An 18,339-nucleotide genomic window follows, 5' to 3' on the forward strand; every position below is an offset into this window, starting at 1 on the left:
ACTATTCAACTCTACATCACAGAGTAGAACTACAACACAGTACATCATCTAACACAATATACTATTCATGCAACATAATTCACATCTATAAAACACTACTCATGATTATAATTGCTTAACACTCAAAAAAAAACTTTATAGCTAAAACACTATATGTACTTGATTGTAAAAATATAGTACATAAAAAGTGCCTATGTTGAGATGACACAATTGACATGGTGCCTAAGGCCGACATGCTTAGAATCGAGTGTGCGGACCCATGGCAGAGGCATGTGCTTAGCACATATAATATGACAAGCTTGTGGTCAATTTGGGCTTGATTTCTGTGGCCTTTTTTAGACCACAGAGAGAGAGATCTTTTGAGTAATGTCTTTAAAAGGATGCTCGTAGTAAAAGGTTGAGAGAGATCTGTGAAGAGGGAGTGGTTGAACAACAGTGAAAGGCGTTGCTAAATATATTACTAAATGATCAAATGAAAGCACTGTATAGAGCTTTTGAGGCGTGCATGAGTCGCATCAAGTTGTGGTTGGGATATTTTTCAACCCAACACAAACTCGTCGATTTGAGAAATCTTCAACCTAACATAACATATGATGATAGCTCTTAAAACCAACCGAACCTGATGCATATGTTGGTTTCAGGTTGTGTTGGGCCATTGAGTTAAAGACCATTTTGTCTGGTGTAATAAAAAATTTTGAGTTTTCTTTCGGTTATCGAAGTTCGTTTTTCACGTGGGTTCCAATTAGCTATATTGATAAAGTTTTTTATGGTTATATAATAGATTTAGAGTTCAATCCTCGCCTACTTAAAAAATTAATTAGTGTCTTGATCTGATGATAAAGAGCTATCATTAAGAACGGACATCATATGTTAAAACTCTCTAACAAACAAAAAGTTCATTTTTCATAAATGATTATAATTTACGCAATTGAACCTAATATTTTAATTTTATCGAAACTAATTCTTAGAATATAAAAGTAACATATATGTCAGATTTTTATTTTTCACGATATCAAATCATAGTATATATGTTAACGTCACTGTCCACACCAACACAAAATAATCCCAGCAGCATTTGTGTCCACCTTAGTAGCTAGTGATGAGGATTCGCATAACATCAATGGCTTTGAGCATTTTCATGACGGAAGCACCTACGTTGGGTTTACCATCTTTTTGTACATGTTTTAATATATAAATGTAGTTAGTGACTTTAAAAAGTAACAACTCTTACGAAAACTTATATATTTAAACCAGTGTTGGCACAATGGATGAACCATATAGGCAACCTCCTAAGGCTTCCAATGAAAAAAATGACCCTTAAATTTTTACCAATATAAATATTCTGTACCAATAGAAGTATACATTAAACCCTAAATATTCACCAATAAATAAAAAGTAGTTCTTTTTTTATCAAAGAAAAACTGGTTAAAGAAAAATATTTTCATTGGATGAGACAATTATGTAATCTCTTACACATAAATGTTAAAAGAGCTCATTAATCTTACACTAGTAAATAAATTTATACTCAAATTCTATTTAGAAATATCAAACATATAGCTATATTAAACTTTTCAATCATAATTTTTTAGTATTTGATTACTTCATTTAATAAATAATGTTTATTTTAGTTGTATAGTCATTGAGTAATGCAATGAGTTTGTTTTAATTTGTAATTTTTTTTCCTAAAAAAATAGATTTTAAATGAAAAAAAAAAATCAAAAGTCAAAGAAACATTCTATTTATATTCAAAGTATAAGAATAAACTTCATTTAAAATTGTCGCCTTAGGCCCCACAATACCTTGAGCTGGCCCTGATTTAAACATATACAAAATGATAGGCATATACAAAAGACTAAGTTTATATATTTAAACATAAATGTAGTTAGTGACTTTACTTCTAAATGAAATAAAGTAACAACTCTTGCGGCAGAAAAACTTAGTTTTTATTTTAAGTAAAATTTGGATACAGTTTCTTAGGTGACGTAACTTAAAATTTTCATGTGTCTAGAGTCCTGTAATTTAACTAACACCTTCTATTGTTTCTAATAAAAACATCTAGGATTTAAAATCTCCTTACTTCCAATTAAAAAAAAAAATTTAAGTTCTTCGTGTAAATTAAACCATATGCTTTTTATTGATCAATGCATCAAACATATTGTAATTCTTTTTGTAAGGACAATGTATTCAACAATTTGTTCATTGGCCAATGCAATTAGCCAATTACAAGTTCAAGTTTAATTGAGAAATCAAATTATAACAACCATTGCTTCGCAATTCCACTTTACTTGTAGGTAGTGGTTGTGAATGTTCGTGAACTACCTCATCAAGACAGTATTTAAATGTGATAGAAGCTTGACCCAATTTAATCTTTCTTAATTTTCTTGCTTTATATAATCACCAGCTTTGTAAGTAGCATGAATCTTGTAACTAATATCCAACTTTTCTACATATTCTTTCCATAGAATTCTAAACAATCAAATTTTTACTTAAAATAACATGCGGTCCAAGAGTTTTTAACGAAATTTTTTGTACTTACTTCGGATGATGTACGCTATTCCAATCATATTTGTTGAGAAAGTATATGTATATATAAATAAGGGCACCACAAAAAATACTATTATGATTAGGCTATCACTTTTTTTTTTTGGAAAGAAAATTAGGCTATCACTTAAACCTCATCTTATAGTATTTTTAATTAAATTAACTTATGCACCATATAGTTTGTTTTAAAGAAAAAAAAATTACGCATCATATAAGTTTATGATAATATGTACTATGTAGAATAACATAATCTTTCGAATTGTATTAAATGAATTATTTTTATATTATATAATATTTAAATATATATATATATATATATATAAAAATTAAATCATGATCTTGTAGTTTAATAATGTTTTTTTTATTATACAGAGAACCAAAATTTGAATTCACCTTTTACTCAAAAAAGAGAAGAAAAAAGAATTCACCTACTTTTCGTATTGTAACAATAGAATATATATATATATATATATATATATATATATATATATATATATATATATATATATTTGTAAGAATTTAGAAACTTGTCTCAAGAACTCTAATAAATCACAAACTATATTTTTGTAACGCACTCAAAAGAAAATAACACAAAAGGAAACTTTTACTTAACCCATTAACTTATTTTCTTCTCTATACATTAATTTATTCCTTACGCTCTTTTTACCCCTCTCTCTCTTTGTTCTGTCCATGTCTCTCTCATCTCTTACACTTTTATTCAGATCGTCGGTAGCTTTGGGTCGTGGTGGCTTGGGTGATGACTGTGGAGGAGCATGGTGTTGGATTAGGTCTGGGTTTTGAGGAGGAGCATGACGTTGGGTTGGATCCGAGTTTTGCCAAATGTCGTCGTAATCGACTCTCCCATCTCAGCCTCTATCTCAGTGGCAATGGCAATGGCAAAGGTGATGACAAAGGCTAGAAGACTAACGTTGATGGCTTGAAGATTGGTCGTTTCTGGGTTTATATCGCGTGAGTCTTGGGTTTAGATCGATATTTTTGTGGTTTCTTGGTTTGATCGATGGTTATATCGTGTGGGTTGTGGGTCTTGGGTTTGATCGATGTTTTTGGGTTTTGAAGATTGGTCTTGGGTCGTGGTTTCTTGGTCGTTTTTGGGTTTTGAAGATTGGTCTTGGGTTGTAGTGTTTGATTGGCGGTGGTGGCTGGTGATTCGGCGGTGGGTTTGGCAGTGGCAATGGGTGTGGATCTTGGTGGTTGTGGCTGGTGATTTGTGGGTTGTTGTGGTTTGGTGGTGGCGGCCGGTGTTGTGGTTTTTATTTTTTATTTTTTTTTCTTGATTCTATGGTGTTTAAGTGGTAGTGGTGGTGATGGCTTTGGTGGGTTCTTCATGTTTTGTGGTTTTTTGGATATGTTCTTCATGTTCAAAATTTATGTGAATGGAGAGAGAGACAAATACCACTTTTTGATCTTGTTTTTCTTGCATTTTTGTTCTTTTTTTTTTTTTGAGGAAAAAGACATAAAATTTAAGCAAAAATACCTATTTACCCTTGATTTTAATAGAGGTGGGTTAAGAAAAATAAACGAAACATACCTCAAATGGGTTAAGTGATACTTTTCAAACCACAGATAGGCAAAGTAATTTTCATCTAAATCACAGATAGGTTATGTATAATTACCCAAAAAAATTGAAGTGAATCATTTTATAATTAGAATGATTTTTCCTAAATGTCATAGGTTAAAACTTTCTTAAAAAAAAAAAATTCCTAGAGCCCAGCCCGCTACATCCAAGCATCTTAAATGTCTTCCTATTCATTTCGATTTTTTTTTTTTTTTTGGAAAGCGATATATAATTGTCCAAATTCAGTAGTTCAGTGTCATTAAAGCATTACACGTACACGGCATGTTATAGGTCAACGTGGCAGTCCATGCTATCTTTCAATTTCTTGTTTTTGTTTTTGTTTTTTTTTAGAATCAGCTATAATAATTAGTTAATTTGAATAAATAAATAAATTTGTTTGGCCATGACTATTAGTAATTTGAATGAATGGATGGATGGGAATACTTGGCCACCAAGCAAACATTGACAATTGACAATGAAATTGAATGCCTCTTCTTCTCTGAATCCTCGTTTCTTCTGGTTCTCCCTTTGTTTTATTGGCTTCATTGAAACTTCCAAAAAAAACAAAAGCAAGCATAGAAAATAAGAAAAAAGAAATTGATATTATTGTCTGCATCATTGAATTTCAACCCAATACTTGAGAATTCAATGGAAAACATAAAATCATATCAAGTCGGCTAGGTTCTTTCTATGTCATTTAGTTTATTCATCTCAACCCTTCATTTTAAATACTTTGATTGATGCTGCACCTTAATTTCTTAAATCTTAATGCATTTTCCTAGAGATGACTCTTTCCTCCAATTAATTATGTGTCATTTTAAATAATAAAAAAAAATTCAATCTCTTTTCTCTCTTCTAGATCCTACTGAGTTTTGCTTCACTTTCTCACCAAACACAAGCATTACTTTGTGTATGTGACGACTTCAACAGTTGACATCAAATTTCTTAACATTATTGTATACCTAAGAAGTTTCTTTATTTCATTTTTTTATTTGACCCAAAAAAGAAAGAAAGCAAGTGGGTCTTTTATTTTTGAACATCTCAAATAAATAAATTAGATTTTTGAAAAAAATTCTTCGAATTTTGTTTCCCTTGTTAGTGAAGATAAGAATATTAGACAAAGTTAATAACACTACCAACTTTCTTTCGTTGAGAATCAACTTGTTTACTAGCTTCTTTATATATATATATATATGATGAAAACATGAACGTATCATTGCATAACAAGTTACGTCTTGTAATCAGATACCATTCAAAATAGTAAGGGACCGTTTGGTGAGATTAGTGAGAAGCATTAAAATTTAGAGTAATTTCGTCATTGAGCTGGAACAGGAGTTTTCACACTTATTTTTTCTCCAATTTGAAGAAATGAATTTTTGGTGGGCCGAGAGAGAAAATGTCTGGGCCCTTCCAAAAAATTTAAATCATTTCTCAACTTACCAAACAATATTGAAACCTATGTTCTCTCTTTTATTTTCTATCCTCCATATTCCATTTCTAACTAAATTGACTCTAAGTTCCTGTCACAATGGAAAGCCTACAATCCAATTGGCAGAGTAGTCACGTAGAAGTGAAGGGACCTGAATTAACTTTAGAAATGTCATCGGTATTAGCTTTAACATGGCCATCAGGGGGAATCCAAGAGATCCAATGAGGATTTTAGATATGAAAATTAATAAATTATCTAACCGATAAGCACAACAATAAATTTTGTTGCATGAATGTTAGATAATATATAGTATGAAGTATGAACAATTTGTGAGATTAGTAGTGGAAGATAAATTTTAATATAAACGAGTTTGCCAGAGAGAAAAGATGAACACTAATGACTAAGGAGAGCCATGAAGGACAGTAGCGATAAACATGTTAATTCGACACCATTTCTTAATAAATTTTATGTGAGGCATGCACAGCAGGTTGGGTTTGGTGCAAAACTAATTTGGCTCATTGACAATTTCTTAACAAATGGAAGGGTGGCTTTAGAGTGTTACATCAAGAGAAGTCTTGAGAGAGAGAGAGAGAGGTGTCGAGAATGGTAAGAATTGACAAATCTTGTAGCTATACGATTGTGAGGGCAATCCCAAGAAAATAAAATAAAAAAGACATTGAAAGAGGTGGTACTTGTGACTTCAAAAAGACTTAGTTTGGGTTTAGTGTTCCTATAAATTCGACCCAATCTTTGGCACCTCAAAATCCAATTTCGAAATTTTGGGATCTAGCATGAGTAGAATTAAAGAAAATTATAAGGTGAAGACATTATACATATACTATAATTCGAATTTTCGTACAAGAGTATCAAGAACTTGGGTGAAATATGGAATCAGGGAGATAAGAATTAGATTGAGTATGAGGCCTGACAACTTAAAATAAAATGAATTGTTCCATGAAAAAAAAAGGTATCATCTTATCTACTAAGGTAAGAAAGAGACAATTCTTCATTCAAAGGGGGTCCTATAAGGAAAGTTTGAATGAGACCTATTTGTAGCCAAAACTCCATCCAGATAGAGATTAGTGTTCCATGAAAAATAGACAATTCACTTCCTCTTTCATAATTTTATAGTTACAATAATGGAGAGGGAAAAAAAAAATTATACCTTAAAAAAAAGAATTTTAAATTAATATGGGTTGTTGACCACCCTATGAAAAAAAACTTGTCCATCATAAAAAAAACTAGAACATCCTAAATAAAATATTTGAACTCGTTAAAAATAATATTTGACATCTCCAAAATTTTGGTACATTGGAGGTTGAACCAAAAAATTGAGAGAAATATTATGTTAACAACATTTTCATAATACATTTTAAGTAGTAGATTGTTATTGGTGGAGAAAAAAGTGATTTCAATGATATGTCCAAATTAGAACCAGTAACAAATTGTCGCTAAGATTTGTTGAAGAAATATTGTAGGTGTAACACTTTTTAAAAATTTTCCAAACAAAAAAATTAGCCTAAAATCCCAAATCAAATGTTTCATAGCGATATTTTAAATTGTTTTTTAGAAAGGCATATTTTAAAATTGCTATTTAAAAAAAAAGATTTTTTTTAATAGCTAGTCTATTAGTGTTTGCTTCAGTTTTTAGTTGAGTTTGTTGGATTTATATATACGCATATGCACTAAAATAATGCCTTAGTACTTCATTAAACACGAATAATGTAATGGTTCAATAACTAAGTTGAATATGTTGATGTGGGGACTCGAGGACCAAAGATTGGAAGCAACACTATAACCTTCAGTTGTTCCTCATGAAGAAGCATCCATGGCCCCAGGAGTGAGGTTGCCCGAGGAGAGAATGAGAAGTGACAGAGCGTCCTTGGGGGTTATGAGAAGTGAAGGTGGATGCCTTAGGGGGTGAACAAGATATTTATGGGAGGTTTCTTGTAAAGTGTCATCTACTCCTCCGCATCAAATGGCTAGCAATAGCTTTATCAACTGCATTAATGAGGAAGTGACCTGAACAGTAGATACACAACTTAGCAACTCCTTCCACTATCTTCACCAGAAGTCTAGTGTGACAAATGTCCAAAAGGGATTTAGGAGGATTGAAGATGGAGGGCTGGGATGCATGAAGCCATGGAGTATATAAAGGAAAAGGACTCTCAGATAATGGGGATCCAAAAGGAATGAAGGAAGAAATATCAGAGTTAGAACAGTAACTGAGAGAAAGAGAGTGAACAGTGTGTATAACAACCAAGAACATTGTCCTTGGGCAAGCTTGTGAAGATTAATCTATACATTTAAATCTTATACTTTTGATTCCTCATTCTCTATTTGTGTTCTCGGGTAAAACCCAAACTTGTTCATCCCACTCTTTTTACAAATATCTATTGATTTGGGCCGCGTTTGGGAACATCAATCTTACTATTTTAAGTGGGCTTGGGCGACCAAAATTTCGTGCTCTTATAGTTGAATAAACCTGTAGTTTACCATTTATTATTTTGCTAGAACTATGTACAAATTTCTTATAAGAAAATCAATTGTATCGCAAGATTTATTTTTGAAGCAATTTCATATTAACTTGAATAATCTTCTTTAAGATCCTAGGTTATGAGAAAATGTCTCATATTTTCATCCTAATAATTAGGATGAAAAAAAAAAAGCTTATTTACAAAGAGGTTCATGTCAACTTCTTGGCCATGGTTTTCCTTTAAAAAGTTACTAAAGCATTGCATCAATTTAATCCTGATTAGTTTAAAGAATACAAAAATTGGTTGGAACAAATTATAAAAAAGTATGATGCATTTTGTGTATATTTTACTTATTTAGGCAAGATGTTAGTAATTAAATAAGAGTTTAGTAGTTTAATGATTACTTGGTTGTGTACATTAAAAAATATGGAGCTAATAGTATTGATAATGAACTATCATACAAGATTTCAAAATATAAAGACTGGTAAAATGAAGTTTTAAAACTTTATATATTTGCCTCAACACCTTGACCAACACCCTCACATGACCCAACTTAGCTATGTTGCTTACCTTGTCAAGCTGGATCAAAAGTCTTACTAGCACTTCCGAAGTCTCCCACAGCAACATTCATGCTAGCAACCAAGTGTCAACTCCAGCTAGCCAACAGTTCCCTGAAAAGGGGTGTGACATGCCTCCATGATGTCAATATATTCAAAATTTATTTTTATTCAATTTTTTTGTTTAATTTAAGTTTATTAATGACCACCTTAAAAAACGAAATTCTTGAAGATGACACTAAGGGTATGTTTGGTTGGGGGTGAAACAGGGAGGATGAAAAATAAATAAGAGAAAATTGATTTTATGAGTACTTGATTGGAGAGAACTGGAGGATGAAAAATTAGTGGGGCCTAGGTGTTCTTGTTCCTAGCTCACCAAAATTCTATTTTCCCAATTTGGGGAGAAAATTGAGAGGAGATGAATGGTTATAGTCAATGACTAAACTACCCCCTTCTCTACACATTGGACCTGATGGTTGATTTTTATTTATTTATTTAATTTGCTTTGCTTTCTTGGGCGTGATACAGATTGTGGGTTCTTTCTTTTGTTTTGCTCTTCTTCTTTTTCGTTTTTCTTTTTTTAATCTCTCTAACCTAATAAATCCTAAAGATATGTTAGTTGAGTTGTAAAGCTTTAATACCAATAGTCCAACTTAAACACAATACAAGTTACTCTTTACTCTAAATAAGGGATTTCTAGGATTTTGAGATGGATTTATGAGTTGTTGCTTTAATTAAATTTGTGTGAGAAAATGCCTCTCTTTGAAAACTTGAGCCCATAAAATATTCGTGTTTGACCATCTTTGCCGGCCATTATGGATATGAAATGCATAATTTTGAAATGATGCTTCATGTATGATTTTGAAATGACGTCTCTCAAAAGAAAAAAAATGTATGCCTAATCCTTAATAAGCCTTAGGTTTGATAATTATAATTTATCTATATGCCAATTGGCAATGATAGTATGGAATATGAATACTCACCAAAAAAAAAAAAAAAAACTCACCAAATAAATGAGTGATAGGCTAAGAGCCTTGCTACTCAACTCACACTTTTGGTAAGGTCATTAAAGATGTCAATGCTTCAAGGGTTCAAATCCCCCAATTCAATTATTGAATTATCAAAAAAAAAAAAGAAAAAAAAGAAAAAGAAAAAGAAAATAAATGAGCAACAGATATAAAAGTGAATTGAATTACAATTGTTATTGGCCTCATCATATATACATTTTACAAGGATCACTAGTGGCTAGTAAATTAATACGGTTTTATTTATTATTATTATTATTATTATTACCCAGAACTAACAATTATTTTCAGGTATCTTCACCTTTTTGAGAAGCTATTTGAGAAGCAGGTATCTTCACCTTAGTAGTAGAGTTATGATTGTTGGAAATAAAATTTTGTTGATATTTACCCCATAGGATAGCGTAGAACTGAAAATTTTCTTCTAGTTCCAAAAACACATTTAAAGCATTATGAGATTATATATGTACGATGATAATTAAAACAATATTCATATATGTCTTCAATCAATTGATTTGTATTGGTATTTTCATTTTCACACACAACTAATTTCAATATTATAGGTTTGAACTTTATTAAAAAAACGTAATGCACTTAAGGTATTATATATGGGAAATTTACTTCTTTTTTTTTTTTGATGAGTAAAAGGGGCTGGGAGCGACTATTGTAACTCACTTCCTTGGACACGATTATAAAGACACCCCACGCTTGGGAAATTTACTTTCTTAAAATTAGCAAGTTTTTAATAATTTAAGGACAAAGTTTAGCTAAAAAATTAGTCGTAGCATTAGGCTACAAACTTACTTAATATCTTTTTATTAGAGGTGAATTTTGACAAATCCACCATTGGATTGCATCTTCTTTTTATATTTTCTATACTTGCAAAATTTCAAGAAAATTAAAGATCAATAGCTATGTCATCAATAAATTTTTTAAATTGCAAGTTTTTGTAATTTAAAATTTTTGCACAAAATATAAGCTTATAGATCATATAGTAATTAATATCCAATTGACACAAAATTTAACAGGTGTATTAAGAGCATAAAAAACATTCAATTTAATGGTTAGATTTTCAAAATATGTTTTAATATTTATTTTATTGAGTTAGTTTGTAGCCTTAAGCTATAACCAATTTTTTATAGTTAAACTTTGTCCATAATTTAATAAGTTATATGAATAAAATGTAAGGACAAAATTCTTTTTAACCAATTTGAAATGTCAAAATTTTATCCATTAGTATTGATTATAATTGACAGTAGTCATTCTATATCAAACTTACTGTATTGTGTACTACTTTTCAATATGAAGAAACAAAAACAAGAAGATTCCACACCAACTAAATAGAGCAATTGAGAGAGAGAGAGAGAGAGAGAGAGAGAGAGAGGTTTTCTTAGGAGTAATCGGAGGAATGGGCAAATCAAGCAATAAAACAGAAAAAAAAAAAAAAAACGTGGAAGCCTCTCCACCCTCCTTTAATCCTCCTATCCCATAATATATGTGAATTGCGGTGGGATCACAATTTGACTCTCTACAACCACTCTAAAAATAAATATGCGTGGTGTGATGTCGAATGTCATAAAAGATTTGAGTGTATTTTCCTTATCACCATTTAATTTTGAAGTGAAATGACATAACTCACGGTCCGACAATATATATACACACACTCACATACTCACATAATATCAAGACACTAATAAGTTTTTGATGATATTAGTTGAATTTAAATCTCAAATATCTTGCCAAAAGGTTTGTAGCTGAATTGACACCTCCTCATGTACAAAGTGCTTGCGGTTCTAGGGAGGAAAGAGTTTCAGCTGCGGGGTCAGCAGCATATTGTAATTATTTCTATAAAAAAAAAAATCTCGAATATCTTATTCAAAGATAAAGTGATGTGTGCCCTTAAGATATATATTAATAAACTATTCTAGGAAATTTTTTATGAAAAAATGAAAAAAATACCAATTTTTTGACAATTTTTTTCAAATTTTTGTAAAATATTTCAAAAAATAAATAATTAATGTGTAAGTGCATATATTAACCAGTCCCATATATTTAAACTATAATAAAATATCAATCTGCTACTCTATGATCAATTTTTTTATTATTTTTTGTTATCAAACAAAAACACTAATTTGAACTCAAATTTATCTCCTTTTTACCGACAAGAAACTTTAGGAATTGAGTTTATCAACAGGCCACATAAAATACTAATAATCTTAAACCCACAAAAAAAAAAAAAAGACTTCAGTTTTTTTTATTTGAGAATCTAAAAAGACTGTTCAGTTTGGTTGTTTTGTTCTTTCTTTCCCAAATATTGTTTCATGGAATCATCGTCATTCGTCACCCACCATTTCCTTCCATCTTATAATAAGTGGTAACTCTCTCTCTCTCTCTGTCTCTTTGTATTTGTGTTTCTCTTCCAATATCCTAAAAACAAAAACCCACTAAAACAAGAAAGGAAAAAAAGAAAGAAAAAAGAAAGCCAAATCTGAGATACACTACTGTCTGAAGATAAAAAGCACCCAACTCTCTCGGCGTTTTCAGACAAACAAAACGACCAACTTCCGATAATCCCGCAACTCTCTCTATCTTCTTAGATTTTTTTTGTGTTCTTTTCTAAATCCTTGCTTTTCTGGATTTATCTTTAGCCTCCTGAATACCTGGGATAAATTCTTTTCTCTCTGCCACCATCTCCACCTCAATTCATTGCCAAACACACAGTATCTCTCTCTCTCTCTCTCTCTCTGAATTATCAAAAACACAAACTTTACTCACTTTTTTATTTATTTATAAATTTCTTAACCAAAAAGTCTTTATTTTTTGCTGTTTTTGTTTTCTAATACAGTAGAATGGATTTGTGTTTTGCTTCATAATTATTCTGTTTCTTTTTTCATGCAATAAAATTCCAACTACCTTTTTTATTTTTTATTTTTTTTTATAGTTTTTGAATTGCTGTCTGAACGTTGACTAATTATTTGTATTTGTTTAATTGTTGTTTCACTATTTCAGATTCAGATACAATAGTTACAGTAGAAGAAAGAAAGAAAGAAGAAAAATGGTGAAGAATCTCAAAAAAGCTAACCCTTCTGTGGAGCTCGCAGATTCCAATCTGGTAATCTCAATTTCATTCTTATCTTTTTCAATCTTAGATACCACCAGCTTAATAATTTTCTCTAATTTTTTTTTCCAAGCCTCTTATATACTACATGAAATTAGCATACAAGAGAGACGCTTAAAACATGTTTTCTGAGGCTTTTTTTCTAAATGATTTTCTCAGTTCTAGGCCTTTTTTTTCCCCTGGAAAAAGTGGTAGGAATTAAAACAATATGTTGTTCTTGTTTTTGTTTTTGTTTTCCTTCTAAAAAAAGTATTTTTTGAATAATTATGTTTTCGGGTGGAATTGGAAACCATGAAATCAGCCTCTATAAGCTCTTATTCATGATTGATGCCTGTATTAAATTTGAATATTATTGCTTACCCATCACTTCTCCATCTGCAAAATAGGGAGCTTTGTATACTGGGTACGAGTACGACCTTTATTATTGCATCCATTTCAAAATTTTCCATCAAAATTTTGATCAAAATTGGAGCTTTTCCCTTGTGTTTTAATCAAATTGGAGTCTTTTCCTCTACCTATTACTGATTTGTGAACTTGGGTTATTAATTTCAGGCCCCATCAAAGGACACAGGCCATCAATCTGATGCAATGTCGTGTATATCATCTGCTGGAGATGCGACAAGTAGTATCAAAGGAAGCGAAGTTGACCATGATTCCCTTAATACAGATCAAGGCGGTTCTTATTCAAACAGCAGCTATTATGGATACTATTATCCAGGTTGGCTCATGCTAATCAAATACACTTCAGGCTATTCTAGTCTTGTCTTTTTATTGATTGTGTATACATGTTTTCACATCTTACAATAGCGTGTTCACAGGTTACGATGGTTCCTATGGAGAGTTGGACAACCAAGGGTACTATGTTGGTGGGGATGGAATGGAATTTCAATATCCTGTAAGTATCTCAATCAGTTACCTGATTGAAATTTATATGCTTTTAAACACAAGTTATTATAACCCCATTCTTTTGGCTTGTTGCCTGCAACAGAGGTATTGTAATTTGTGATACTATAGTTTTTAGAATCTCTCTGTGATGATGGGCCTTGTTTGCTCATGTATCCCGTGAAATTTGAATTTTCTGTTTGGGATTAATTTTCTATAGAAGAAATTTTGTCACTTTCTTGTGATATTGATTGCATGATGCAAATATACCCATATGCAAGATGCAATAGCTCCTCTGGATATAGTTGTTACTACAAATTAATAGTGATTAACTGCCCAGATATCTTTGTAATTTGATCTGTTGGTCTTTAAGATCTTACATTGGAATATTAAGAGGTTTCATTGGAATTCCCATTTTTGTTTTGCGAGTTTTACCATATGATCAACATGTATATACGATTTGACATTTCATAACAAGTCGAACTTACATTGGCTTTTGCTTCATTTAGGTAATGCAAGCAGATAATGGATCTTTTGTCTACTTCATGCCAGGGTTTCAGCCTAGTTATGCTCCATACTTGCCTGTAACCACAATTGGTGTTGATGGACAGTATGTTGATCAGCAGGCATATCTATCAAGCCCCATGTTTCAACCACCCGTTGCCTCCCCTGGTTATTATGCCCCTACTTTCCCTCATGGGGAGTTGTTACCGTCACCCTATATGTGGGATCCATCCCTTCGTGTTGGAGATGGAGCTTTTGGAAATAGCTATACTGGCTTTCCGGAATTTTCAGACCCTAAATCCAATTTATCTTCTCCAAGTCATACCCGTGCTCCTCTTTCTAAAGGCTATTCTGAGTTTAGTGGTCCGTTGGGTATCAATGGCTCCCTACCATCATTGGATATCTCATCAGGCCATGGCATGCGCAAGCAGCTAAAACCAGTGAACAAGGTATTCTAGCTCTTTAAGCTGTGTGTTGTTATGTCCTCTTCTCAGGCAATTTTAGTGAATTTTCTAATGATTTTTTGGCCTTTCCTCATGGCACATCTTTCCTGTCAGATGTACTCACTAAAGTTTACTTTCTGGTTTCAAAGTTTTCAGCCCAAAATCAGGGGAAGGGTGCTTTGCTTTATTCAAACAACCTGGTTAATTTAAAAGCAAATGTCACGGGTTGGGGCAGCACTGAGATGATGAAATCAAGAAGCAAGTTTAATGGTGCTACCACTATCGGTTCCCTTAATGAGCAGAACCAGGGTCCTAGAACAGCCAATGCAAAAGGTGCATTGTTGTCTGGAGGTAATGCTGCTGGATCCTTGGCAACTGATGGGAATGGAAATAGTAACAGCATAACCTCTCTAATCAGGACGGATCAATATAACCTTCCTGACTTTCCGACCAAATATGATCATGCTTTCTTCTTTGTTATCAAATCTTACAGTGAAGATGATATTCATAAGAGCATCAAATACAATGTGTGGGCTAGTACTCCTAGTGGGAATAAGAGGCTAGATGGTGTATATCAAGATGCCCAAGAGAAGATGGCGGAGAAAGGCAGCAAGTGTCCTGTGTTTCTTTTCTTTTCGGTATGCTCTAGAGTTCATTATGGTTCTGATGTTGGTGTTTCCACTCTGCACACCCATTGATCCCCAATAAAAGGACTAATGTCTCTCTTTGTTTGTTTACTTGTTTCAGGTTAACGCAAGTGGTCAATTTTGTGGAGTAGCAGAGATGATTGGCCGAGTTGATTTTAATAAAAACATGGATTTCTGGCAGCAAGATAAGTGGAATGGTTATTTCCCTGTCAAGTGGCATGTAATAAAAGATGTTCCAAACCCTCATTTACGACATATAATACTTGAGAATAATGACAACAAGCCTGTTACCAACAGTCGAGACACGCAAGAGGTGTGCAAAACCAACTAGTAGACAAGTACTGTTTTATTTATTTTTCTGTATTTTTATAATAAGCAAAAAAAAAAAAAATTGTTGTTTTATTTTACTATTATTTCTTTTAAATTTGGTAGCAAACTTGTAGGCCATTTCTGCCATGCTTATTTCTGTCATCTTCCATATTCAGGTGAGATTTCCCCAAGGTCTTGAAATGTTGAATATTTTTAAGAACCATGTTTCAAAGACATCCATATTAGATGACTTTGATTTTTATGAAAGCCGGGAGAAGGTGATGCAAGACAAGAGGACGAGGCAATCAATACCCCTTTTTAACCTGCAGGTTTTGTCTTCCTCCCTCCTTATGCTTAATCCTTTCTAACAAGTTTCTCACTTTTCAAACTTTTCAATGAGTGCATGTGATGTGGGGCCATATAAGCATAATTAGAGGTGGAGGGTTAGGAATCATACGTCTGGTCTGGACCAATAACTAATTGGTGGAGTTTTTTATCTTAAGATTCTTTAAATGATTCTCCTTGATTACAAAATGATTAAAGAATAAAGAAGGGTTCCTCATACAAATAGCATGGTGGAGAGTGGTGTGCCAATGAAATTTGACTTTATTCCATTCTATAGAATGGGCCTTTGTAGAGTTCTTTATTTAAGTTATACTGGTGATGTCTTTTTAATATTGATATTTGATTTTGAATGTTGTGTCTTATTATTCATTATTTGGCAGCAGAAGATAGATGAATTAAACACCGGTTTTAAATCGATAGATCTGTCGGCAGTGAAGAGCATTGAGCAACCTGAGGTTGGAGACAAAGTGAAGAAATGAAGGTAATAGGGCCGGATGGTTTTCCCGAGGAAATGAAGCTGCATTTTGGGAGGCTTTTACTTGGGTCCAATCGCTGCTGATACCAATGCACTTGGATGGATATAAGAGTCCTCAGTGAAAAAAAAAAAGGATTAAATTAATTTATTGAAGATTTTCAGTGATCCTCTACTAGGAAAGGAATGGAAAGGTTGATCCTTTCAGAATTGAGTTGGTGGCTTGGCTGGTTGCCAAGGAGCTGCTGTTAATTGTGTACCATATAGCATAAAAGAAACTTGGATTCCCATTGATTTATATGGTTATGGGGTGTCATGCAATCCAAGTTTTTCCCATTTTTTCCTTTTAAAAGTTTTCTCTTTGTATAAAGTGTGTATCTGGGTTTCTTTTTCCTTTTCCTTGTTATAATTTTTCCCATATTCGAATTTCCTCTTTTGGACTAGACAGCTAGTGCAACACACATGCTATATATGTAGGAATATCTTTGAAAGAGACGTGGGTGGTGGTGGTAGTGGTGGTGTTTGGTCTCTCATGTGGATGAAGTTGGAATTTGCACTAGGCATGAGATAAATTTTTCTGAAAGTTGTAATTCTAAGTCATAATGGGTTTGCAGTGCTGCACATAGCATGGATTTATTTATTTGTTTTTAATCACTCACTTTTAACTAAAAAAAACAAATTAAAAACAAATTGAGGGAATTGGAAATTCAATCGGAGACAATTCTTTCTGAACCTTTACTGACGATAATATAAATAAGATTTACAACCCATAACCTCCACATGGCCAAAAACTTCTTCAGCAGACCAGATACAGAAGGCAAATTAGCTCATATCAGTTACACTCTTTCACACTTGCTGAGCATTTTGCTAGCTTTGTGGTTCCAGTATCTGCCTATTTCTGTAGTGTCCACCATTGAAATACTAGCAGTGAATGCGAAGCTGCTCTGTTGTAGTCATGCAGCAACGAGTGTGCAGCCAAATGTGCATGTTCGAAATTCATAGCAGTCCACACAAGTCACAACCAGGCTCCTTGTCTCCACTTCTGAAATTTACTCCTAACCAATGCCAATACATTTCTGGCCATAGGACATACCCACAAGTAACACATTTATAACCATCTCTGTGGTTTGATTGGAGAAGCCGTAAGTTAAATTTATCTCCATGTATCAGCTTATAAGATTGTTTCACATGGAAATTTTAATAACTTCATTTCTAGTGGGTACAACTTTGGTATGTGATGAACCCAAGCCAAGCCTAGCTAGTCCAACCTACTAGAATCACACATGACATCAGTGCATAGATATGATCAAAGTTGAAGAGCAAGATTTGCATAGATAATTAGTTACAAAATAGTTAGTTACATATTGTTTTTACAAGAGTTTGCTGTATCATCAATGATGCAAGTTTCTCAGCGTCTTCTCTAAAGTTCTCCTTTCTTTTTTTAATTTATTTTTAGAGGGTAACTATTTCAAATTAAGTTAATTTTTCTCACATTATCATTCATGTTTCAGTTCATTTCATTCACCTACATTAGAACTCAAGAATTTCATTATAAGTTGTAGTTCACTTTAAAATTTTCAATAAAATTCAAAAGACACAGTTATTGGTAAATTTTCCTTGGAAATAAATAATATTGTTTATTTTTCATTGATCAATGCATATATGTGTTTGAATTTAATTAGGCAATCAAATCTATTACACTCCAGGAACTATACAAATATAACTTGACTATCTATTTATTCCTATATATAATGAGATTTTTGTGTGTTTATGTTTGGTTGCCAAAAAAGTACAAGAAAATTTGACAATGTTCCTAAAATATTTCTTTTCTACCTTTAAAATTTGAGAAAGTAAATTTTTTTTTCAATTTAAAAATGATAACGTGACATTTTTAAATTTATTATTATTATTTTACTAGTCACGTTAGCGTCAATTATGCCAATTGTGCACGATGTGTTCCATATAAGCATTTTTTGATATTCAATTGATAGTAGGAACTAAATTAATTGCAAGTTGA

General features: G+C 32.3%; 1 protein-coding gene across 4 annotated transcripts; it reads left to right on the forward strand.

Annotated features, from left to right (window-relative positions):
- Positions 1-11,836: 11,836 nt before the first annotated feature.
- On the forward strand, positions 11,837-16,815 carry LOC142615872 (YTH domain-containing protein ECT2). Of its 4 annotated transcripts, none has more exons than XM_075788786.1 (9): positions 11,837-11,976; positions 12,612-12,714; positions 13,273-13,438; positions 13,539-13,615; positions 14,112-14,555; positions 14,699-15,187; positions 15,297-15,509; positions 15,682-15,834; positions 16,231-16,815. In XM_075788786.1, exons 2-9 carry the CDS (start codon positions 12,658-12,660, stop codon positions 16,327-16,329), a joined length of 1,698 nt encoding a protein of 565 aa, XP_075644901.1. In that variant the 5' UTR covers positions 11,837-11,976; positions 12,612-12,657; the 3' UTR covers positions 16,330-16,815. The 4 variants fall into 4 exon arrangements, with proteins under 4 accessions (XP_075644901.1, XP_075644900.1, XP_075644903.1 ...); XM_075788785.1 differs by lacking the exon at positions 11,837-11,976 and adding an exon at positions 11,997-12,322; XM_075788788.1 differs by lacking the exon at positions 11,837-11,976 and adding an exon at positions 11,997-12,322 and having other exon boundaries at positions 16,234-16,815.
- The last annotated feature ends 1,524 nt before the right edge of the window (positions 16,816-18,339 follow it).

The sequence above is a fragment of the Castanea sativa genome, chromosome 11 (genome assembly GCF_040712315.1).
Source record: "Castanea sativa cultivar Marrone di Chiusa Pesio chromosome 11, ASM4071231v1".
NCBI lineage: Eukaryota > Viridiplantae > Streptophyta > Magnoliopsida > Fagales > Fagaceae > Castanea > Castanea sativa.